The sequence below is a fragment of the Symphalangus syndactylus genome, chromosome 4, assembly GCF_028878055.3.
Source record: "Symphalangus syndactylus isolate Jambi chromosome 4, NHGRI_mSymSyn1-v2.1_pri, whole genome shotgun sequence".
Taxonomy (NCBI): Eukaryota; Metazoa; Chordata; class Mammalia; order Primates; family Hylobatidae; genus Symphalangus; species Symphalangus syndactylus.
Window position 1 is genome coordinate 64630020 of NC_072426.2, and position 26016 is coordinate 64656035.

Sequence of the window (26016 nt, forward strand, 5' to 3'; positions counted from 1 at the left end):
CCACTGGCTAGGCGAGACATGACTTTACCACTCCCTCTCGCTACTTCATCCTGCTTTTCCTCAGTTCCTGTTACAAATGACTTCTGGCACACAATTTTAGAAAACTTAAAACCCATTAAACTTACCTTTCCATACGCAAACTAGCTAAAGTAGATGGCCTATTACCAGAAACCTTATAAGAATGCATTTGTGGACATTAGGGACGGAGGACTGGAAAGCAGAAGAAAATAAAGAGAAGACTAAAATAGTGATTGAGCCTTATAAATACAAAAAAGGGGAGAGGGAGCTGGCACACAGACTCCTGTCAGTGGCCAGTCTTCAAAAGCAATAATGAATAGGAAACCAAGTTCACTTAATTGAGTGCCTATTACAAGCTACTACTGGGCATATGATGAAGAAAACCCATATGGTTTCTGCCACCTGAAGAATTTATAAACTGGTGTTCTGAAGAAAATGGAAGGGAGGCACTCTAATTGCTAAGCCCCTTCTAGGGCTAAGTACTTTAAAAATAGTACCTCATTAAATGTAATTCTCTCAACAATTCTGTAAGAAAGGTATTATTATACCCTGAAGCATGTTAACTAAGTTTCTCCACAAAAATTTGGGCTGTATCGCTGGGCGCGGTGGCTCAAGCCTGTAATCCCAGCACTTTGGGAGGCCGAGGCGGGCGGATCACGAGGTCAGGAGACAGACCATCCTGGCTAACACGGTGAAACCCCGTCTCTACTAAAAACACAAAAAATTAGCCGGGGGAGGTGGCGGGTGCCTGTAGTCCCAGCTACTCGGGAGGCTGAGGCAGGAGAATGGCATGAACCCGGGAGGCGGAGCTTGCAGTGAGCCGAGATCGCGCTACTGCACTCCAGCCTGGGGGACAGAGAAAGACTCCGTCTCAAAAAAAAAAAAAAAAAAAAATTTGGGCTGTATCAAAGCCTACAACCTTTTCACTAGTCCACACCTTCTGGACAATTCTGAGTATGCTCAGCCTACTGAAAACAGTGGCTTCTCCAGGGCTGAATATATATAACATGATCTTTTCTAACAATGCTGACAATGAAGATGCCTCATTTCTAGGAAAGAAAATTATTCTATTTTAATACCTTTAGCATAAAATACTTCAGGAATTACAGATGAATTGGAAAGATAAAGTAACATGAAATACTAACTAGTGGTGGCAATGAATATGGTTTACAAAATTAATTACTGCTACAATCCCAGAAACCTGGGGGGAGGGGGAGGGAGTGAAAAGACACTGCAAACAACTAAAGCAATATATATAGCAATAAAAAATAAAAATTAAACCCAGATATAAGACACTTGTTTACATATGGAGTGAATACTTTAAGATCTTTTTTTTTTTTTTTGCGATAAAGTCTCGCTCTTGTCCCCCAGGCTGGAGTGCGATGGCACAATCTCGGCTCACCACGACCTCCACCTCCCAGGTTCAAGTGATTCTCCTGCTCAGCCTCCCGAGTAGCTGGGATTACAGGCATCCGCCACCACGTCTGGCTAATTTTTGTATTTTTAGTAGAGACTGGTTTCATCATGTTGGCCAGGCTGATCTCAAACTCCTGACCTCAAGTGATCCGCCCGCCTCAGCCTCCCAAAGTGCTGAGATTACAGGCGTAAGCCACCACGCCCGGCCTACTTTAAGATCTTTGAGATATCTATTAATCAGCTTACAGCCAGGCTCAGTGGCTTATGCCTGTAATCCCAGCACTTTGGGAGGCTAAGGCAGGTGGATCATTTGAGGTCGGGAGTTTGAGACCAGCCTGACCAACATGGAGAAACCCTGTCTCTACTAAAAATACAAAATTAGCCAGGCATGGTGGCGCATGCCTGTAATCCCAGCTACTCAGGAGGCTGAGGCAGGAGAATCGCTTGAACCCAGGAGGCAGAGGTTGCAGTGAGCTGAGATTGTGCCATTGCACTCCAGCCTGGTCAACAAGACTGAAACACAGCCTCAAAAAAAAAAAAAAAAAAAAAAAAAAAAAAAAAAAAAAAAAAATCAGCTTAGGAGGAAATTATATATTCAGACACAGTTACTTTAATACCATAGAGGTATATTCATGAGAGGACCTGATGCTTCCGGTTAGCTATAAATGAAGACTAGAAACCTGAGACACTGACGTGGCTCTGATCAAAAGGAACTTATTTGAGATACACTAGGGAGATTTATATCATTTTAAATGTTGCATGTGCCCTCAAAGTTTAAGGGTGTCTGGTGACTGACCTGCTAGTACTGCTGTATGAATGGTATGTTTATTTACATCTTCCATAGTGAGTTCTAGTAATTCCTATTACTATCTCATCTTTCTTGCATTACTGACAATTAAAGTGATAAAACTGTAGTTTCATTCTGGAAAAGGGCATATGGAAGGATTAAAATACTTTCATTTAAAAATGAGCACCATTTGCTTCCTAAAAGTAAAATTAAAAAGCAGCAGCTTATTATTAAATCTGACTGCCCCACCCCCTCCCCCACCTCCCAACAAGATCATTACCAGTCTATTACTTTAGTCAGTCTTCCTATGTTTGAGGACTCAGCTTTGGAAGGAATCCCAAAAGGCAGAGTAAAGGGTAAGAAATATTCAATTAATGCTTGGTATGGAAATACAAATAGTTCTAAAAATCCATATATTGCTCAATGAAAAATGAATGATAGAAATACACCACCAAGGAAGAAAGCTTAAGAGAAAGATTTCAGACTTGAAATCAAGTCAAGCTATATCTTCGAATAAGTGGAGGAAACATGCTAGCAGTCACACCCAGAAAACAAGTAAAAGTGATCATGAAGACTAGGTTTTCTGCTTCTCTATTCCTTACTCTTCTCAAACATCAAGTTTCTAAAAAGAATTTTCTTAGAGTCTGTTAATAGAAAGAGATCTTTAGGCTGGGCATGGTGGCTCATGCCTGTAATCCCAGCACTTCAGGAAGTCAAGATGGGAGGATCACCTGAAGCCAGGAGTTTGAGATCAGTCTCTACAAATTTTTTTTAAAAGTTAGTTGGGTATGGTGGCACACACCTATAGTCCCAGCTACTCAGGAAGCCATGGTGGGAAGACTGCTTGAGCCCAGGAGTTCAAGGCTGCAGTGAGCTATGATGGCAACACTGTACTCCAGCCTGGGTGACAGAGTGAGATTCTGTCTCTAAAATAAATAAATAAATAAACAAACAAACAAAAAGTTTTAAGAAGAGATCTGGAGTTGGAATTAGCAGAAATAAAATGGACTTCATTTAATACATGTCTAATGAATACCTGTAACTTGCCTATGCTGTTCTAGGCTCTCATTATACAACGTGAACAAGAGACAGAAAAAACTGCCACCCTCACAAAGCTTTCACAGAATTGGTAGAAAATGTACCTACTTAACCTTTCTGAATCTTCATTTCATCTGTAAAGTTAGGGAACTGAACTATGTGTTTTTCAAACTGTGCTTAAAAACAACTGAACCTCTACTTCTATTTTAACTGCAACCACTTTGCTTTTCTGATTTCTCTATCAGGGATCTATATACAATATCCTTTGGAAAAACAAATCTTAAAAAACGTTTGTGGGCCAGCTCACGTCTGTAATCCGAGCACTTTGGGAGGCCGAGGCGGGTGGATCACAAGGTCAGGAGATGGAGACCATCCTGGCCAACATGGTGAAACTCCATCTCTACTAAAAATACAAAAATTACCCAAGAGTGGTGGTGTGCGCCTGTAGTCCCAGCTACTCAGGAGGCTGAGGCAGGAGAATCGCTTGAACCCGGGAGGCGGAGGTTGCAGTGAGCCGAGATCGTGCCACTGCACTCCAGCCTGGGCGACAGAGCAAGACTCCCTCTCAAATAAACAAAAAAAGTTTGCCATTTGCTAACCACTTGTAAAAGAAAAAACGGCCCAGCCCAGTGGCTCACGCCTATAATCCCAAGACTTTGGTAGGTCTAGGCAGGAGGATCGCTTGAGGCCAGGAGTTTGAGAACAGCCTGGGCAATATGGTGAGACTCAGTCTCTACAAAAATAAAAACAAAAATAATTAGCCAGGAGTGGTAGTGCATGCCTATAGTCCTAGCTACTTGGGAAGCTGAGGCAGGAGGATCACTTGAGCCCAGGAGGTTGAGGCTGCAGTTAGCTAGGATGGAGCCACTGACTCCAGCCTGGGTGGCAGAGTAACACCCTGTCTCTAAACAAACAATAAAAAACAAACAACTTTTTTCACTCTACTCTCATTCTGCACAGGCCACTTTTGTGACCAGATATGTGAATTTTTGTTTTTATTTTTCCCCAACAGACACCAACTGGGTGTCCTTCAATTCAATTCTGACACTACCTACCTGAAGTTAGACTCAGATCCCACAGATTAAGGGTTCAGTCCCACAAGACTGCTCCCCACTTCAGATGCCTATCGTAAGTATCATAAGTAGCAGGTTGCCGTCTGTACTTCTGAGGAACCAGTTACAAACTGGAGTTTCTACTATCCCCTCCTTAGGTTCAATTACTTTGGTAGAAGGGCTTGTGGAACTCAGGAAAACACTTAAATTTATTGTTTATTATACAGGATATTACAAAGGATACAGATGAACAGCCAAATGAAAGAGATGTACAGGGCAAAGGATGGGGGCAGGTGCCGCCACCCTCCCAGCATCTCCACATGTTCAGCAACCCAGAAGGTCACCAAATCTTACTGTTCCAGAGTTTTTGTAAAGCTTCATCTCCAGCCTATACACTCCTCTTCAAAGGGGATGATGGGTGGGGACTGAAAGTCCCAACTCTCTAATTACTTGGTCTTTCTGGTGACCAGCTCCAGCCTGAGGCTGTCTAGAAGACCCATCCTAAGTCATCTCATTAGCATAAATTCAAATATAATCAAAAGGCTCCTTATGAGTAACAAGCGACACTCCTATCATTCAGGAAATTACAAGGGTTTTAGGAGCTGTTACAGGAACCCAGGACAAAGGCCAGACGTATTTCATATTACACCACAACACTGAAGTAAGTGATCTCTACGTACCATTCCAGTTTTACAATTCTGTCTGTTTTATGCTCATATTTCTGACCTATTTCTTTTTCACCATGTCTGGAATTCCATAGAGATATATTAAAAGGCTAACTACTTTTGTAGGACTGAAAAATAAATGAGAAACCCAAATGACTGCTTACTAGATGCTGATACCACGTAGCAAACATTTTTTTTTTTTGAGATTAGCAAACAAAACAAAAAGAGATTTAATCTTGTTTCTCTACTTAAACTAATCCCTTCCACAAAAACAAAAATCCTTCTGGAGGATGAGGTGTGAGGATCACTTGAGCCCAGCAGACCAGTCTGGGCAACACAGGGAAACCTTGTCTCTACCTGACCCTAGTTCTTACACTTTACCATAACTTTCAAATTTCCTAGCATAACATTTAAGGCCTTTCTGCAACCTGACCCCTTCTAACCTGTTCCTTTTGGCTTCGATGCCTTGGCTTCCCATGCCACCCAGCACCCTCTGCACCTCTTGACTCCTTCCACTTTCCAAGCATGCCCTGCACTTTCATATTTCCAAACTTTAGTTCATGCTGTAACCTCTGCCTAGAGTCAACCTTTCCCTCCCACCCCAACCTGTCCAGTCCCTCAAGGCTAGCCAGAACCAATTCAAACATCACCAAATACACGGCAAGTTAGGAGAGAGGCAGGGACTCCGTCTCATCTGCTACCCTAACCTTGAGTCCCCAACTGGTAAGCACGCAATAAATGTTGAAAGGATTATTGCAACATTAAAGGAAAGTAGTGATTATAAACAGGAGAACTCAAGCATCATCTATATTTGGCATCAAAATATTGATTTGTTCTTATAGATTTTTAACATCCTGATTGCACTTGGCTGAGTACATATCCTGGCATTCTTGAGTGTTCACAAAATTTATAAGGCTGTAATAAACATTTGCCACTTTAAAAACTGTTCACTAAGATGATAATGCATATTCAGAAAATCAAGGAAAGACACAATCCTTGAATCACTGGTAAATATGAGTCTACGATGTTCTAAAAGACTTGGGCTCTTTTACTAAATTATCGTGTTTTAGTTCCTTCATAAAGCTATTTTAAAAACAAAAACAAGAACTTATATTAAGGTTACAAGAACAAATCACTGCTCACAAATAGTATTTTTATATTTGCTCGGAACAGGTGTACAACACCAATAACACTGGTCATATCCAAAAGCCATTATAGTAAACAATGACTACTGAGAGTACAGCATGTAATACTGATAGGTAAGGCTGATCCAAAGAATATTAAGGCTAAAGTATCACTCAACCTCTGATCCTCAGGACAAACGATGCACTTCATGTTTGAAAAGCATCAGTTGTAAAACTTAGATGTTGGTTAAACTAATTCATAAAGTCCAGCAGATTTTCATTAGGAAATTAGATAAAACAGGTCAATCATCTGGAGAGTACTAACGTAGTTTGGTTCTCGTACCAGACAGAGGTATTTTTCTAAATTCAGTCAATTACTTTCCAAGGTTCTCACCTGACATAATATCAAGTCTATAAGGAGAATTCCCCTACTCTTGGCCCCTATCCGCGAACATTCCAAATCTCAGCATTAGGGAATGCATATCCTACAGACGATCATTTTGCAGCCTACTAAAAGCCCACGACCTTAATATGAAAGCGTCTTTCGTGTTGCATTTGGCTGCTGCCTGTATGAAGGCCCTGCCGCAAAGCAGGGCCAACTCTGGCACGTTCTTCCATCTCTGAAAGTGGAGCTAGGAAAAACACCCAGATCTAAAGATGTTCGTTTAAATCCGTTTACACCTGCTCCCTTTCAAACACTACAAGCAAACTCCAAAAGATGGAGCAGCAGCCGCACCGGCAATGACAGATCTTGAGGCCGAACTGGGTCAGAGTTAGTTACACTTATATAGCATATTTACACCCTTTTGTCTACAAACTTGAGTGCAAACTTAAGTTTCCTCAAGGCAGCGTGTTCGCTGGGCCTCAGGAACCGAAGCAATTTTCCTGAGACAGGAAGGGCACAATCCACCCTGCTGGGTGGCTGCACCAGCCTTCCCGAGACCACGCACTCAGCGGCCTCGGCTTCTGGCCAGCTCTCGCAGCCAAGGGGTCGCTCGGGGCAACTCGCCCGCGTCCAGGCTGGGTAACTGGGTTTTACTACGTGGGCTCCCAGCTTTTCAGTCGCTCCTACCCGCCCCCGGCGGTTTCGGGCCTGGGGTCGCATTACATAAACAGCCCCGGCCCCAGCTTTCCCAGGCCGCCCCCCCTCCCCCGCCACCGCCCAACGCCAGGGGCGTCCCACCCCCGCGCGCCCCGCGCCGCGCATTCCTTGCCCGCTCCCCGCGCCCAGCCCGGACCCCGCGGCCTCCGCACCGCGCCCGCTCCCCTCGCTCGGGCCAGGCCTGGCCCCGAACGCCCTTCCCGGCCCGCCCCGCCCCGATGTGGCCGCGCAGGCCGCCGAGCCGGTGCTAGGCCCCGCGCTCCGCCCGGGCCGTCCGCCTCACCGTTCTGCTGGTGCGGCGCGGGGCCCGGGCCCGCGGGCGCTGCGGCTCCTGAGGCGGCCGCTCCGCCGAACTTGGGCGGGATCCGGGCGCTGGCGGCCGGGTGAGGGGACCCGGCGGGGGCCGACATGACGGCGCTGGTGGCGACGGCGGCTCCGCTTCGGGGAGGTGGGCGGAGGGAAGGGAAGGCGGGGCCGGAGAGGAGAGAGGAAGAGGAAGGAACGCGCCTGGCGTCACTAAGGGTGTCACCCGGGACCGCGGCTCAGGTGCCCAAGCTCCTCCGCGAGCCCAGCGCTGCCGCTCGGCGGCTGCCGCGGGCGCGGGGATCGTGGGTCGCTCCGCCTTGCCCCACGCGCCCCACGCCGCGGGACTTACACCTGGGGTCGCTTCCCGCACGCGCGGGCCTCACGTCGGTGCCGCCGCAGCGCCCCCTGCAGGCCGGAGCCGAGCTGGCCCAGGCCTGAGGCGGGCCCGGGGTTCCGCGGCCCCAGTGCCGGCCCGGTGAGTGCTGCTCCGGCCCGGCCAGGCTGCCTTCGTGTTGAGGCGAGAGGCCTGGGCCTCAGTGGGTGAAGGGACCGGGTGGCCCGCTCCCACCTTGGGCAGAGGCTCAATCGGCCGCGGCGAGGCTGGGCCCAGCATTACTGGGAGGGGAACTTGAGAGCCGCGGGTTGATGTACGGAGCTCAGGCAACGACCGACCACCCACCCTTCCTCGAATAGGAACAATGGCTTGGGTTTGGTTTTTAATTTTTGATTCCCCCACCTCCCTTTCTTAATTCCAAAGGAAATATAGCATTCAAGCTCCATGTCTTTTGGGAGTATATAATTCCTTGGCAAAGAAAGAGGAAACATTTCTCTGATAAACACAAGAATCTCAGTAAGAATTGCATTATTGAGAACTTTTCTCACTGATAAAGTAGAGAAGAGGAAGGGGAACATAGGGTAAGGGAGTGCTGAAAGACAAACTTTATCTTTTTTTTTTTTTTTGTGAAGTGTTGGTGCATCCTGTTGGTGTTCGGAGAAGTTGTGACTCAGCTTGCTTTGTCTACATTAGTGGAATCTTTAAGTCTTTCTGGTCTGTCTCAGCACACTCACTGGCAGGCCCTAGACTACATTACCCAAGTCATTTTGCCATCTTGGAATCCTGAGTATGTCATCATTCTGTATTGGAGATGAGATTGCTCAGAAACACTGAATTCAGAATGGGATCTAGGAAGATGGTATTTCTGGAGCAATAAGTCATTTGCTGAATGATTATGCAAAGCATAAATTGCATTGTAGTCCTAGAATAATACAAAGCTTCCCTTTAGTTGTTGCCATAAATTAATAACTGGCATTTTAATGCACTAAATGAACCACAAATAGGATTTTAGTAGTTAGATTTATACCTTTGACTTCTAGGAATTTCAACTACATTAGAGTCCATATACACAAAAGGGGCAAGCCCTTTTCCACAGCGTTTCCAGCTTCTCCACAGAAACCTAGCCCTACATGAGCAAAAGATCACACTCTGTGCTTCATCAAAGAAATTACACAATTATAGATTCCAGCATCTCCCAGGAGTCCTTTGAATTTGGATTAAGGTCTGTAGTTACGTGGGTAAGGGAATAACTAGGTAATTGGCTTTCTGCACCTGGAATGTATTCTCCTGGGTATAAGAGGCTCATTTTAATCAGAAGTGTATGGGATGAAAGTGAACCCTGTCTCTTAAGGGGAGACTCCTTAAGAGGAGGATTGGGGCCATATGTTTTAATAGATCTTCTCCACAATCTTTAATATCTAAGCTGCTTCCCCTTGTCCACTAATTTGCTGTAGAATTTTTCTAGCATGTTTATGATGGTGTTCAGGGCACACTACCCCAAAATATAACACCTTGGCATATTGAATATTTTAAGCTGATGGAATTGGAGAAACGGCAGGTGTGAGGACTCTGATCTTCCCGTGAAGCAGGTCATAAGACCTTCATGTGAGAGATGCCTTCCCTATACCTGGAGAAAAGAAGCAATCTTATCTGTGAAGACAGACGCCAGGAGGAATCTAAATTAATAGGCCTTGGTAGGTTTCCCCCAGTTTACTGCCTTTAGCTCACCTTTTTGTCTTATCACATTTTTCCGTAACAGTCTACTCTTCATCAAGGCTGGTATAAAACGCTCAGGTTTCTTCAGGTCTTCATTGCCTTATGAAGGCTCCAGTGCCATGTAAAACTTACGTTAAATATAATACATTCATATGCCTTTCTTTTGTTACAGGGACCCCACACGCACCGGCCTTGTGCTGTTGCTGCCCTGGCACCCCTTCTAGAAGGTAGATATTTTTCCTCCTGACAAGCCCTACAACCTTTATGAAAATATTTAACTCTTTTGCTTTAATTTCCATTACTGCTATAAGTGAAAAAAGGATGAAGGATTGAATGAATAGGATTGAACCATCTACTAGGCACTGTGCTTGTTGTAACTTTAGATATGTATTTTTTTCTATTTAATCCTAACAATAACTCCATGGGATATTTTTCTTATCCCTATTTTATCTGTGAAGAAACTAATGTTTATAGAGCTCAAGTAATCTTAGTAAAAATCACGAACCTGGAATTAGCAGAACCAGCGATCAAACCAAGGTTTATTTAGCTCCAGACCATTGCTTTACTATAAACTATAGTATATAGTATAAACTATAGACTGGGTTAATTTACATTTTTCTTCATAAAGATATGCTAGTTATGATTTACTATCTTGCTGTCAAAAGATTTTCAGTTTTTCATATTTAGAATTTGTTCCAGTATACTTTACAATGGTAGATCTCAGAGTTTTTGAAATGCAGATTTGTGGGCCCAAACCCTGGACCTACTGATTCAGAAGCAGTGGAGATAGGGCCCTACAGCAAGCTTTCCAGGCAATTCTGATGCTTGGGAACGTTTGAGGACCACTGCTTTTGAATAGCAGAGTTAAGCTGAATTGGTTCATTCTCTTACTTTGGAAGATAATGGTCCTTTCTTTCAGGACATCTCTTCAATCTTTTACAGACCAATAAAAGTGATATTTTGTAGATTTGTGATTACGGTGTCACAAATGCCATGATGTTTCCTGTGTCAGCTCAGATTCTTTGAGGTGTAGTGTTGATGCAGATGCTGAGGCTAAGTCTGTGTTCAGTGAGAAAGAGTGGGTAATTGAATAAATCTCTGCTGCATATATGGAAGTGAAATAACACGTGTGTTACTATTTGTCATCCCAAACTTAGGACTCTATTCTCTATAACAGAAGTGGGAGCCTTGGACAACTGAACACCTATCTCTAGCTTAAGAAATATCAGCTCTTTTTTTTTTTCTTTTTTGAGACTGTCACCCAGTCTGGAGTGCAGTGGCGCCATCTTGGCTGTCTGTAACCTCCACTTCCTGGGTTCAAGCGATTCTCCTGCCTCAGCCTCCTGAGCTGGGGCTACAGGTATGCACCATCACTCCTGGCTAATTGTTGTATTTTTAGTAGATAATGGGGTTTCACCATGTTGGCCAGGGTGGTCTCAAACTCCTGACCTCAGGTGATCTGCTTGCCTTGGCCTCCCAAAGTGCTGGGATTACAGACGTGAGCCACCATGCCTGGCCAAGAAATGTCAATTCTTTATTATAGCCTGGCTTTCCATATTTCTCACCAGGCTTTTTATTCTCTAGTTTGTAAATCACATTTGGCGTTTGTAGATCACTCCTTCCCTTTTAGTGGCATTCTCTATTAGGTGTCTGTCTCCCAATACGAAGAAACAATTTTCTTCTTTTTCCTCCTTTATCTGATCCATTTACAGATTTATTACATTTGTAATAGGCTAGGTATTGGGGATACAAAAATGAATAAGATATGGTCTGTTCTCAAAGGTATGCAGAAACTTTTCTGTATATTCCTACTGACTTGTATTTATATTTCTTTAATTAAAAAAAATCCTGGCTGTGTTTTTTTTTTGTTTTTTGCTCTTAGTGAATCTTTGTTTCTTCTTTTCATTATGGCATTCCAATTTGAGTTTCACCACTCATTATCATGAGAATAAATAATTTCACTGACTTTAATAATATTTGATCACTTATGTTGTTGTCATTTAACTCTCATTTACATTTCAGTGGTCTAAAACACAACTAAGATACTAAAAGAAAAATTAAAGATGAGATTATTAGGCAAATAATTACCACATAGTCAACTCATGAACAATAGTGCATGCACTTACAGGAAATTCTCTGATTGTCACATTATTTGGCTATTGTTTTAGACATGCTGTAATTTCTGTAGTTACACACTTATCTAGCCCACAGCAGATTAGAAACTATGAATCACAAGGCAAGGGAAGGAATTGCTGTTATTATAGGTAGTTTGAGAGGAGCAATCTCTATTGGCAGAATAAGCACAGGAAAAACAAGAAAATTAGAAAAATGGATTAAAAATGCACTGTATTCTGACACAGTTACATTGAACAACTCTATTTATTCCACTAGAAATATGATAAACATAGTCCACAAGTCTCTGCCATCTGAGAAATTTATAACCTAGTATTCTGAAGGAAATAAAGTGAAGGGAACTGTCATATACCAAACACCTGCTTTATAACTTGAAAGCGCTTTATGACATCACCATATGTCAGGACATAAACAGATATTCATATATTTGACCCTCAATTGCAAAGAAAAATTAAATTATGCTCTGTACTCTGTTTCAGAAGACCAGAGGAATATAGAACCCATTTTGGAACTTTAGAAACTCTTTTACATATGAACAGGTTAGGTTCCAAAATTTCCATTGTTCGTAAGTCCGAATACTCACAAGCTTGGAGTAAGCCACATATGCATTTCCAGAAAACAGAAAAGTGAGCCAGTCCTTTGAAACTTTAGAACAAAGCTTACTCTTCTCCTTTTTTACTGATATAAGTTGTATAGTGGTGCACCCCAAACTAAGGCGCGTATGAATCTCTTGATGATCATGTTAAAATGAAGATGCTTATTGGGTAGGGTTAGGATGACCTGAGAATCTGCATTTCTAGCAGCTCCCAGGTGATGCTGATGCTGATGCTGATGCTGCTGATCCATGGACCACACTGAGTAGCAAGGTTCCAAAGGGCATTTTTTGTTGGATTTACGTTTGAAGTCCCTTAAGGAAGGAAATGCCCCTCCTTAATGATCCTAAAGGAACTTCTTAGCAGCTGCAGTATATTCACACCTGCTACTACTCATGTTGATGTTGTACAGATTAAAATGTGCCTAGCGCCCTTGCTTTCCATTACTTTCTTAGGCTTTTAAGATACTTAAACCATCTCCTAATGGGTTAATGGGTACCCACAGTTGACACTGATCCTCTCATCACATGGTCAACAGTGTGTACATTTTGTCAATTACTTTTCTTCTTACTGATTATTTTTTGTTATATAAAAATGGTGAATTAGTGTGCTTTGGCCGCCATAACAAAATACCTTAAACGAAGGAAATAAAGTGAAGGTGGCTTAAACGAGATGGCTTAAACAACAGTAATGTGTTTTCCCACAATTCTGGAAGCTGGAAGTCTGAGGTGAGAGTGCCAGCATGATCAGGTTCTGGTAAAGGTTCTCCTGGCTTGTAGATGGCCACCTTCTCACTGGTCCATACATGGCAGGCAGAGATGGGGAGAGAGCAAGTTGTCTGGTGTCTCTTGGTATGAGGGCACCAGTTCTATTGTACAAGGCTCTGCCTTTATGACTGCATTTAACTTTAATCACCTCCTTAAAGGCCCTCTCTTCAATATAGTTACATGGGGGCTTCAACATATGGATTTTGGAGGTACAGAATTTAGTCCGTAGCAAATAGCATTTTCATACAGCCTGAGTCACTCTTTGCTTTTCAGAATTGTTCCCAATTTCAACTGGGTCATATCACTTTATTGTATATTTATTACTATGAATTTTCATTTTTAAATCTCTGCTTTTTTAATCTTCACATCACTCTTACTACCACCTTCAAAATTCTCACTTCTTTCTCACTGACATCAATGTTGGGATTAATATTTATAAAGCACAGTTTTAAAATATAAACTCATAATAGGCCCCAAATTAATAAGATGACCTACATCAGGGCACCACTACACCAGGGCACACCGAGTGAGTGCAATTCATTAAAAGATGTACTAAGGTATTAATCCTCTTCAGATGCTGGGATAGCTAAGGGGTACTCAAGTGATCCTCAGGCTAGTCTCCTTTGGCTGCAAGCATCCTTGTCTTTTACTCAACAAAAATATCCTTATTTTCTAGCTATGTTATGACATGAAGAGGCTGGCAAGCACTGCCCTAGACTAAAATTACTGTACACAATCTTCAGTGCCATCTGCTGGAAGGAGACAAAGTTACTATACTATGGTTCTAGAAGGTAGATTTATATATTCATTTATTCATTTGAGACAGGGTCTCACTCTGTTGCCCAGGCTAGAATGCAGTGGTGCAATCACAGCTCACTGCAGCCTCGACCTCCTAGGCTCAAGTGATCCTCCTGCCTCAGCCTCCCAAGCAGCTGGGATTACAGGAGTGTACCACCACACCGGGCTAATTTTTTAAAATTTTTAATAGAGATGAAGTCTCGCTGTGTTGCCCAGGTTGGTCTCTCAAGTGATCCTCCAGGCTTGGCCTCCCAAAGTGCTGGGATTACAGGTGTGAGCCACCATGCCCAGCCTAGATTTATTTTTATGTATAAAACTAAGTTAAAAGATCATAAGAAGGGGTATTTTTGTGTTACAAAGCATTGGTTTTAACACTTTTTTTACTAGTTGAAAGGATAAACTTCAATTACATGAAAAATGCAAAACACAGCTGTTTCTTTAAAAAAAAAAAAAAAAAGCCAGACAAAAAATGTTGTTGGGGCAGACACAGTGGCTCATGCCTGTAATCCCAACAGTTTTAGAGGCCAAGGTGGGAGGATCACTTAAGCCCAGGAATTTGAGACCAGTCTGGGCAACAGAGTGAGACCTTGTCTGTATAAAAAGTTAAAAAATTAGCCAGGTGTGGTGGCGTGTGTCTGTGGTCCTAGCTACTCAGGAGGCTGAGGCAGGAGGATCACTTGAGCCTAGGAGGTCGAGCCTGCAGTGAGCCATAATTGTGCCACTTACACACTCCAGCCTGGGCAGCAGAGTGAGACTCTGTCTCAAAAATAAATAAATAAATAGTTGAACATACTAATTCAGTTAGAAAGGACACACTTTTAAAAAAGAATATTGATAAGTCAGAGCACCACTATGATGGCAAGGTGTTTACAAAGCTTGTGGTACACCATATACAAAAATCAACTCAAAATGGACTGAAGAGTTAAAAACCTGAAACTATAGAACTAACGGGAGAAAACATAGGGGAGAAGCTCCATGATATTTGTCTGGGCAAAGATTTCTTGAATATGAAAATCACAGGCAACAAAAGCAAAAATAAACAGATGAGATTGCATCAAACTAAAAACCTTTTGCACAAGAAAGGAAACAATAAAGAGACAACATACAGATTGGGACTAAAAAATATTTGCAAAGCGGCCGGGCGCGGTGGCTCACGCTTGTAATCCCAGCACTTTGGGAGGCCGAGGCGGGCGGATCACGAGGTCAAGAGATCGAGACCACGGTGAAACCCCGTCTCTACTAAAAATACAAAAAATTAGCCGGGCGCGGTGGCGGGCGTCTGTAGTCCCAGCTACTCGGAGAGGCTGAGGCAGGAGAATGGCGTGAACCCGGGAGGCGGAGCTTGCAGTGAGCCGAGATTGCGCCACTGCACTCCAGCCTGGGCGACAGAGCGAGACTCCGTCTCAGGAAAAAAAAAAAAAAAAAAAAAATATATATATATATATATTTGCAAAGCATACATCTGAGAAGGGGATAATATCCAAAATATATAAGGAACTTAATTCAATAGCGAGAAAACATAACCCAATCAAAAAATGGGCAAAGAACCTAAATAGACATTTCTCAAAAGACATAAGAATGGCCAACAGGTACGTGAAAAGATGCTCATTATCACCAATCATCAGGGAAATGCAAATTAAAACCACAATGAGATATCACCACGCACCTGTTAGAATGGCTTTTTTTTTTTTTTTTGAGACGGAGTCTCGCTCTGTCGCTCAGGCAGGAGTGCAGTGGCGCAATCTCGGCTCACTGCCAGCTCCGCCTCCCGGGTTCACGCCATTCTCCTGCCTCAGCCTCTCCGAGTAGCTGGGACTACAGGCGCCCGCCACCACGCCCGGCTAATTTTTTTGTATTTTTAGTAGAGATGGGGTTTCACCGTGTTAGCCAAGATGGTCTCGATCTCCTGACCTCGTGATCCACCCGCCTCGGCCTCCCGAAGTGCTGGGATTACAAGCATGAGCCACCGCGCCCGGCCTAGAATGGCTTTTATTAAAAAGACAAAATATGGTGTTGGTGAAGGTGTGGAGAAAAGGGAACTCATGCACTGTTGGTAGGAATCATGGAAAACTATGGAGTTTCTACAAAAAAAAAGTAGAATTGCTGTATGATCCAACAATCTCACTTCTGGGTATGTCTCCAAAGGAATGAAAATCAATTATGTCCAAGAGATATCTGCATTCCTGTATTCATTGTAGCACTGTTCACAATAAATAACATATGGAACCAATCTTGGTGAATCAGATAAATAGATAAAGAAAATGTGGGCCAGGGAAAGGTGGCTCACACCTGTAATTCCAGCACTTTGGGAGGCTGAGGTGAGAGGATCCCTGGAGCACAGGAGTTCAAGGATGCAGTGAGCTAGGATTGCACCATTGCACTCCAGCATGGGCAACAGAGTGAGATTCTGTCTCTTAAAAAAAAAAATATATACAAAAACAAAAAGAAAGAAAATGTGATATATACACACTTCCCAGTCTGGAGTGTGGTTGTGCTATCATAGCTGACTATAGCCTGGAACTCGTGGGGTCAAGTGATCTTCCCACCTCAGCCTCCAGAGTAGCTGGGACTACAGGTGCATGCCACCTCCCCTGACTAATTTTTAAGAATATTTTTGTAGAAATGGGGTCTCGCTAAGTTGCCCGGGCTGGAATGGGAAGATGTTGATCAAAAAGTACAAAGTTTCAGTTAGGAGGAATAAGCTTTAGTGATCTATTGCACAGAATTATGACTATAATAATAATGTATTTTATATTTCAAAATTGTTAAAAACAGTACATTTTAAATGTTTTCACCACACAAAAAAGCAAGTATCTGAAATAATGGATTTGTTCATTAATCATTCCAAAATGTAAACAGATATCAAAACATCATATTGTACCCCATAAATATATCCAATTATTATTTGTCTATTAAAAATAAATTTTGGTTAATTTTTAAGTTGATACATCATATTTGATCATACTTCAAATTGAGCATACATATTTCTGGGTATGTGTACTATTTTGATATATGCATACAATGTGTAGTGAACAAATCAGAGTAATTGGGATATTAATCATCTCAAACATTTATTGTTCTTTGTGTTGGGAACATTCCAAATCTTTCTTCTAGCTTCTTGAAATATACAATAAATTATTTTTAACTACTTTGCACTCTGCTGTGCTATCAAACACTAGAACTTATTCCTAACTGTATTTTTGTGCCCATTAAAAATACAATTAAAAAATGCTTGTGATATAAGAAATATTAAGGAATTGGGGTATCTGGGTTAGAGAAGAGAAGATCATGAAAAATGATAAATTTCTTAAAATATTTATAAAGTTATTTACTGAAGGTTGGTCAAGTCTGTTGCTTCAGATGGCAGAACAAGGAAACACGAGTTGAATTTTGATACATGAGATATGTTCAACACCAGGTGGATGTACTTGTGCTGGGATTTCTGGAAAAGGTATTCCCACACTGGGGGGATAATTCCACTATATGCTCCCTAAGCTTTCCCCCCAACTCCAGATTCTATATCTAACCTGGGATTCTATTTGATACTTGGATCTCATGTAGTGTGATATGTTCCATAATTATAAAAACTTGTATTAATGTCCTTAAAGCTTTTAAAGCCATATCCAACTTTAACTCCGGTATAAGCACCCTTCCTGTGGGGTCCTTCCTTTTCTCTGTATTATATCCAAGGATTGAAGTTTATTTTCTTTATTTTGTTGATTCATGATCTCATTCAAAAAGGTTTTTCCGGCCGGGTGTGGTGGCTCACGCCTGTAATCCCAGCACTTTGGGAGGCCGAGGCGGATGGATCATGAGGTCAAGAGATCGAGACCATCCTGGCCAACATGGTGAAACCCCGTCTCTACTAAAAATACAAAAATTAGCTGGGCGTGGTGGCACGCGCCTGTAGTCCCAGCTAGCGGGAAGCTGAGACAGGAGAATTGCTTGAACCCGGGAGGCAGAAGTTGCAGTGAGCCGAGATCGTGCCATTGCACTCTAGCATAGTGACAGAGAGTCCATCTCAAAAAATAAAAATAAATAAAAAAAGATTTTTCCTTATAACAACTTTCTTCTTCACTAATGAAAAGTAGAAATCTAGTATAGTCCTATAGACAGCTTCTATGTAATAGATTAAAACAAGTTAAAACAGGAATTTCTCCCATAAGATTCTCTCCTTCTAAATACAACAGAGTAGAAGGGGCAGGTGTGGTGGCTCATGCCTATAGTCCCAGGACTTTGGGAGGCCAAAGCAGGAGGATCGTTTGAGACAGGAGTTTGAGATCAGCCTGGGCACATAGAGAGACCCTATCTCTACAAAAAAAAATTAGAAATTAGCCCGACATGGTGACACAGCCTTGTAGTCCTAGCTGCTCAGGAAGCTGAGGTGGGAGGATTGCTTGAGCCCAGGTGGTTGAGGCTGCAATGAGTCAGATATATATATCTGGCTTTATATATACATCTTTGTTATATATATATATATTATATACTTTGTTATATATACATAAAACAAAGTAGAGAATGTTAGTCCCCGGAATTTCTCTATAAGAAAATGTCTTGGCTGGGCGCGGTGGCTCACGCTTGTAATCCCAGCACTTTGGGAGGCTGAGGCGGGCGGATCACGAGGTCAGGAGATCGAGACCATCCTGGCTAACATGGTGAAACCCCGTCTCTACTAAAAATACAAAAAAAATTAGCCGGGCGTGGTGGCGGGCGCCTGTAGTCCCAGCTACTCGGAGAGGCTGAGGCAGGAGAATGGCGTGAACCCGGGAGGCGGAGCTTGCAGTGAGCCGAGATCGCGCCACTGCACTCCAGCCTGGGCGACAGAGCGAGACTCTGTCTCAAAAAAAAAAAAAAAAAAGAAAATGTCTCATGCAAAAATCATTCAGGAGGAGAGAAATATACTTTGTAGGGGATGCCACAAGCTTCTTGCCAAGAAGAGAGAGAGAAATGGGAGGCCATTAGCTGCCTTCTATGTATGGTTGGTGGGCAGGGGTACAAGAGAAGCTTCTCACTTTTACACCATATGAGAAGGTAGTGAACAGGGTAGAAAGGAAACTGTGAGATAACAACATGGAAGGATTGGGAGATTGAAAGAGGAGAAGGAGGATTTTAGCAGCTGTCATGAGTAGGGAACTTTGGAGGGAGGAGAGATATAGAGAAGTATTGTTGGAAGATTTATTTTCTATTTTTCTGGGAGAGACCCCTTTGTTACATCTTTAAGGGAACTCATAATAAAAATATCAATCATTTATCAACATTAGTCTCATTATCTTTGAATGAGAATCACCACAGAAATGATATCACATGGCACCTGAGTTGTAAATTGCACAAACTGCATTCAGAAGCCATCACCAAGGCCTAGCTGTTCTTTTTCCTAAATCTAGGCCATTTATGTCATATGAGTGTCTACTTTCCAAAACTGAAAGCTCCTCACTCGGTCTTCCACAAAACTCCAGTGGAGCTCTAAATTGTATAGCTGAAAACAGGTCATATAAGTCACACACTTTCACCATAATTCAGGGCAGGGAGGGAAAGTCACTGGTTGTGTTATCTATTAGTTTTCCCTGTTAACTGACATTTGGAAAATATGTGCTCTGAGACGCTCACACTTTGGGTTTAGATAACATTTCTTCTCTCGGTGTCTGTGTTTCATGTTGTTGTAATTGGCCAATAACGCTGTAGTTGCTACCAATATATGAGTTTGTTGTAGATACAAAATATGGACATTTTGATAGTTAATGTGCACACACATACAATACACAATAGGCATAGTCATAATTTTGTTACATGATCATTTGGCACAAATAATAAAACTGTACACAAGTTACTATAATTAATGCCCTATACATTCTTTTTCTTTTTTCTTTTTTTTTTGGAACAGAGTTTTGCTTTTGTAGCCCAGGCTGGAGAGCAATGGCTCGATCTCAGCTCACTGCAACCTCTGCCTCCCGGGTTCAAGCGATTCTCCTGCCTCAGCCTCCGATGTAGCTGGGATTACAAGCATGCACCATGCCCCGCTAATTTTGTATTTTTAGTAGTGTAGGGTCCAGCCCTACAGAGCCTGTGGGTTTTTTCTTTGTGTGCGGAGATGAGAGATTGTAGAAAAATAAAGACATGAGACAAAGAAATAGAAGGAAACACAGCTGGGCCCAGGGGACCACTACCACCAATGCGCGGAGTCTGGTAGTGGCCCTGAATGCCTGGACGCACTGCTATTTATTGTATACAAGGCAAGGGGGCAGGGTAAGGAGTGTGAGTCATCGCAAATGATTAATAAGGTCAAGCAAGTCACGTGTGCACATGACAGGGGGCCTTTCCCTTTGTGATAGCCGAAGCAGAGAGGGAGGACAGTATATGTCAGCATTTCTTCTGTGCACTTATCAGGAAGATCAAAGACTTCAACACTTTCACTAATTTTGTTACTGCTATCTTTTAAGAACTTAAAAGGAGGTGCCAGGTGTACAGGCAGAACATGAAAGTGGACAAGGAGCATGACCACTGAAGCACAGCACCACAGGGAGACGTTTAAGCCTCCAGATGACTGCGGGCAGGCCTGGCTAATGTCAGGACTCCCACAAGAGTTGGTGGAGCAGAGTGTTCTCTAACTCCCCCGGGGAAAGGGAGACTCCCTTTCCCGGCTAAGTAACGGGTGCCTTCCCAGGCGCTGGCCCTACCGCTAGACCAAGGTCTGCCAAGTAACGGGTGCCTTCCCAGGCACTGACGTTACCGCTAGACCAGGGAGCCCTCAAGCGGCCCTTATCCAGGCGTGACAGAGGGCTCACACTCTTGTCCTTTGGTTACTTCTCACAATGTCCCCTCAGCTCCTGACTCTGTATGGCCTGGTGTTTTCTAGGTTATGATTATAAAACATATTATTATAATACTAAAAGAGCAACACTACCAACTAATGATTGATAATATTCATGTATAATCATATCTATATCTTATTTTTAGTATAACTTTTTGCATTGTAATTATTTTCTTTTATTATACTGGAACAGTTTGTACCTTCTGTCTCTTGCCTTGGCACCTGGGTGGCTTTCCGCCCACAAGTAGAGACGGGGTTTCTGCATGTTGGTCAGGCTGGTCTCGAACTCCTGACCTCAGGTGATCCACCTGCCTCGGCCTCCCAAAGTGCTGAGATTACAGGCATGAGCCACCGTGCCCAGCCTGCATATTTTCATAATAAGGTAAAAGTCTGAGGAAAAAATAATAGTTCCCATTTTTGGAGCATTTAGCCTGTGCCAGGCATTGTTCTGTGTATGTTCATATATTATTTCCTCAAAAAAGTACACACTTTAATTCTGCAGATGAGAAATCTGAAACTCAAAGAGATTGAGAATCTCCTCCACACACGATTATCCCAATAATCTGGTGAGTTGAATGAGAAATAGAAGTCAAAGAGGAAGAAGGGAGGGTTGCCTGAAAGATTCCAGAATCTGGATATAAAGGTGCATTCTCCAGCAGCTGCTGATGGCCACTAACAGGATTTTCTCATATATCTTACTTGGGCATGAAGGGTATGAGAGATTTCAAGCATACTGAGGAATGACACTTTCAATTGCTTCCCCAGCCAAGTAGCTTCAATGGACACATTACCCAGAATTTAAAACAAGAAAAAACAGAATCTAATTAGATCACTAAAATTACTTTGTCATTGCCATATCTTTCTAACAATTAAAAAAAAAATGGAACTTTAAAAAAAGCCCCGTATCTGAGGCTCTAAAATCCAACAGTCCTCTTCGTTTTAATGATTAATTTTGTTTTTGTTTTTGTTTTTGTTTTGAGACGGAGTCTCGCTCTGTCACCAGGCTGGAGTGCAGTGGCGCAAGCTCAGCTCACTGCAACCTCCGCCTCCCCAGTTCAAGTAATTCTCCTGCCTCAGCCTCCTGAAATCATTAGTAACAGACCAGAAGCGGGGCGCAGTGGCTCACGCCTGTAATCCCAGCACTTTGGGAGGCCGAGGTGGGCGGATCACAAGGTCAGGAGTTTGAGACCAACCTGGCCAATATGATGAAACCCCGTCTCTACTACAAATACAAAAATTAGCCTGGAGTGGTGGCCTGCGCCTGTGGTCCCAGCTGCTTGGGAGGCTGAGGCAGGAGAATCGCTTGAACCCGGGAAGCGGAGGTTGCAGTGAGCCAGGATCGCGCTGCTGCACTCCAGCCTGGGCGACAGAGCGAGACTCCGTCTTAAAACCAACAAACAAACAAACAAACAAACAAACAAACACAAGCAAACAAACACAAGCAAACAAACAAAAAAAACCCAAAACAAAAAAACCAGACCAGAAAGCCCCAACCCGCTTTTCCATCTGGACGCTCTTCCTACGTAGTCTACAATGTCGGTGGGCTTCCACCGCCATCTGGTGGACGATGTGTAGATGTGCTCTGACTTGAGACTTCGCTGGCGTGGGGAGGAGTGTGATTAATGAGAATAGTTTTCCATTCATGCAATTGATTTGAAAGCAATGCATAGGAATCTAAAAACTGAATAGATAAAAATGCTTACTTCTAGGCAATCAAAAACGGGAACAATTTGTATGTGTTGACTTATTGACTAGGATGAGATGGAACCAAATAAATTAACATTTTCTTTAATGCTGCTAGAATCCTTCAACACCGCACTCCATAACATGCAACACGTTTTGAACAGTCCCAGCACCATGAACCTGCTAAAGTAAAACTGTTTATGCAGTCGTCTCATTTGAGAGTATAGGAAGCTCTGTATCTACATCTGTTTCTGTTTATCTTTATAATCCCCTTGTCCTACACCTAAAATTTCAACATTAAGAATCTACTTTCTCACTGGGGCCTGTCAGGGGGAGTGGGGGGAGGGAGAGCATCAGGAAAAATAGCTAATGCGTGCTGGACTTACTACCTAGATGATGGGTTGATAGGTGCAGCAAACCACCATGGCACACATTTACCTATGTAAAAAACCTGCGCATCCCATACATGTACCCTGGAACTTAAATAAAATAAAATCAAAAGAATCTACTTTCTGAGCTGGGCGCGGTGGCTCACATCTGTAATCCCACCAGTTTAGAAGGCTAAGCTGGGAGGATCACTTGATCTCAGTGGTCCAAGACCAGCCTGGGCAACAGAATAAGATCCCGTCTTTATTACAAAAAGAATCTACTCTGTTCTGATAACACTGTACTATTTCTTTTTATTTTAAAATTCAGGGAAAGTTTTATCTGCATTTTAACCTTAAAGTGTTAGGGTGGAGATGTGGTGGGGGAAAGTGTGTGGCAGAGAATAAGCATTGGTACTGCGGCTGCCATATTGTCCTAGCATTTCATCGTTGGCACATGACTGCATTGCACGTGGTGATTAGGTTGTACCATGAGACCAGTTCTGGTCAGTGAGTTATGCGTTAATATTTTAAAAATCCATAGATTCTAGGCAAATAGTTACCATGTGACAATAAGGCAGAGTAGATCTCATAATGTTCAGCAATTGGGGGGATTAATTTCCTTTGCCACTTCTTAGTTTGTAAAACAAATGAAACATTAAGTATATACCATGCTCAATGTCACCTTCTCCTATCATAAATATAGGACAAATGGTATGAATTGTGATACAATATAATGAAATTAATTTTTTTCATACTTCTCAGAACATAGCCACATAAATAAATGCTGCCTTTCAAAGCAATCAGCTTGGGTAATGATATGCTTATTTTATCAATGTGCACGATACGGTTTGGCTCAATGTTCCCACCCAAATCTCATGTTGAACTGTAATCCCCAGTGTTGGGGAGGGACCTAGTGGGAGGTGATTGGATCATGAGGGCACATTTCCATCTTGCTATTCTCATAATAGTGAGTGAGTTCTCATGAGATCTGGTTGTTTGAAAGTGTGTAGCACTTCCCCCTTCACTCTCTGTCTCTCCTGCTCTGCCATGTGAAGATGTGCCTCCTTCCCCTTCACTTTGCATCATAATTGTAAGTTTCCTGAGTCCACCCCAGAAGCAGACACCAGTACAGCCCACAGAACCATGAGCCAATTAAACTTCTTTTCTTTATAAATACCGAGTCTCAGGTTTGTCTTTATAGCAGTGTGAGAATGGACTAATACAGTGCTAGTACTCGAAATAAGCTGAAAATCATAAGCTTCAATATTTTCTTAGTTCTGCCTGCTCATGCCTGTAGTCCCAGCACTTTGAGAAGCTGAGGCTGGTGGATCACCTGAGGTCAGGAGTTCGAAACCAGCCTGGCCAACATGGCAAAACCCCGTCGCTACTAAAAATACAAAAATTAGCTGGGTGTGGTGGTGGACACCTGTAATCCCAGCTATGCGAGAGGCTGAGGCAGTGAGAACTGCTTGAACCCAGGAGGCAGAGGTTGCAGTGAGCTAAGATTGCACCACTACACTCCAGCCTGGGCAACAGACTGACACTCCATCACAAAAAAAAAAAAAAAATTTTTTTTTCTTAGTCCCAATACCTTTAAAGTTGGCTGGGCTCAACCAATAGATAAGCTACTACTAAGCAAGCTATATAAGGAGCCTCAGCCCCATCAGTTGTTGTACCTAATATGTACACGAATGAGACCTAAGCCCTTTGTGTCGGCCAAAACACATCAAACCTGACCCGGCTCTACCTACATTGGATTGCTTACTACCAAATTTAGGGGCAGCTCTATAGTTGTATAGGTTTCCTGGAAAACTTAGTTTCTTCCTTTTAACCTCTGACCCAGGTGGCTTGGTGTAGTGGATAACTTATTAGGATACTGTAACCAGACACAGATTTGGCTGCTCATAGCTGAAAAGCCAGACATGAGAGGCGAGGGTTGGTGGAAGGAAAAGCAGGTTTAACTGGAGGGCCAGCAACCTGGAAGATAATGAACTAGCTGTCTAAAGTGCCATCTTAAATTTTAAAATTTATCATAGAGTTTTTAAAGGGAAATTTGGTATGGGAGACATGGGGGAGTGGTGCAGGATGTGGGGTCTGTGTGTCTTTGTTCAGATGGCTAGATTGCATAATTCTCTCTGGAGGTCTGCTTGGTGTCATCTTTACTTCAGCCCAGTGGTGGTGGACCAATTGTTTGTGACCCCTGCTAAGTGGGAGGATGCTGCAGCTGGGACTCCGCTCCTGGTTTGTTTCAAGATTAGCCTCTGGAATTTCTTAAGTAGGAACATAATTACATAAGCTTGCATTGCTGGAGGGGAGTGTCTAGAGAGGGAACGAATGAAGGGGTAAGAGAGGAGGGAAGGGAGAAAAAGAGAATAGGTGATTAAAAAATATGTTTAAAACTGAGATCCTTGGTTACAATGCTTCTGTCTAGTTCTACTGAGTTTTCTTTCCTCCCTACCCCCATCTACTCTCTGGTTCTCATCGTTACAGCCATTCTTTCACTACGTGACCCTGCTTGGACCCTTGTTGCTTGGACTAGGAGTGGGCACCTGACAAAAACAAAATATTGATTTTTGAAAAGGTAAAAAAGAGTTCCTTCACTCTCAATTTTGGAGTGAGAATAAACTAATCCAGTCTCAGTTTGGAATCTCTCTTGAATGGAGCAGCTGCAAATTCTCAAGCTGTAGGCGTCCATCTTCAACCAGACAGAATGCATTTCCCTCCTCTACCTTGTAATCCCATTCATTGATATCAGTGAAGAAAAGGAGGAAAAGGATGAAAGCCTGAATGAAGTATCACTGTGAGTGGAGGACTTGCAGAAAGGAATGACAAAGAGTACTGCTGCCAGTGATGAAGGGCCTGATTCCAGCCCATTCCAGAGTCTCGGCTGTCGTCCTACTCCTTATAGTAAGAAACGCTCCCTCCTTTCTATTGAAACTGCACATTGAGTACCCCAGTATAAAAGTTTGAAATCCGAAATGCTACACTGAGAATTTCCTTAGAGTGTCATGTTGGTGCTCAAAAAGTTTTGGATTTTGGAGGATTTGGGATTTTCAAGTTATGAATACTCAACCTGTAACTTGATAGAGTTTCTGTTTCCCGCAGCCAAATGAGTATAAACCAGTACTCCCAAGATTCTTGCATGCCTTCTGATAAAATTATTTAAAAAATGTCTTCAGAGCCAGTTTATAGGCCAACCACAAAATCAGTTTTACAACATTATAATTACCTTTTATGAGTTTGGTGACATTTAGTACAGCATATAATCAGTAAATGCTTACTTTATGCAATGCACGGTGCTTGTCAAT

The 26016-nt window shown here is 42.7% G+C and overlaps 1 protein-coding gene and 1 long non-coding RNA gene across 8 annotated transcripts in view; one reads left to right on the forward strand and one right to left on the reverse strand.

Moving 5' to 3' along the window:
• SEC24B (SEC24 homolog B, COPII coat complex component) overlaps positions 1–7731 on the reverse strand; it is a 106920-nt gene extending 99189 nt beyond the window's left edge. For all 7 annotated transcript variants that reach the window (XM_063637273.1, XM_063637272.1, XM_063637270.1 and 4 more), the window contains exon 1: positions 7486–7731. In XM_063637273.1, coding sequence (XP_063493343.1) covers positions 7486–7612 — 127 coding nt within the window. In that variant the 5' untranslated portion in view covers positions 7613–7731. The remainder of the gene's footprint in view (positions 1–7485) is intronic.
• A 696-nt stretch (positions 7732–8427) lies between these two features.
• On the forward strand, positions 8428–11534 carry LOC134736348 (uncharacterized). The gene is made up of 2 exons (XR_010120308.1): positions 8428–9536; positions 9731–11534. It is a non-coding gene; the product is annotated as an uncharacterized lncRNA (long non-coding RNA).
• The last annotated feature ends 14482 nt before the right edge of the window (positions 11535–26016 follow it).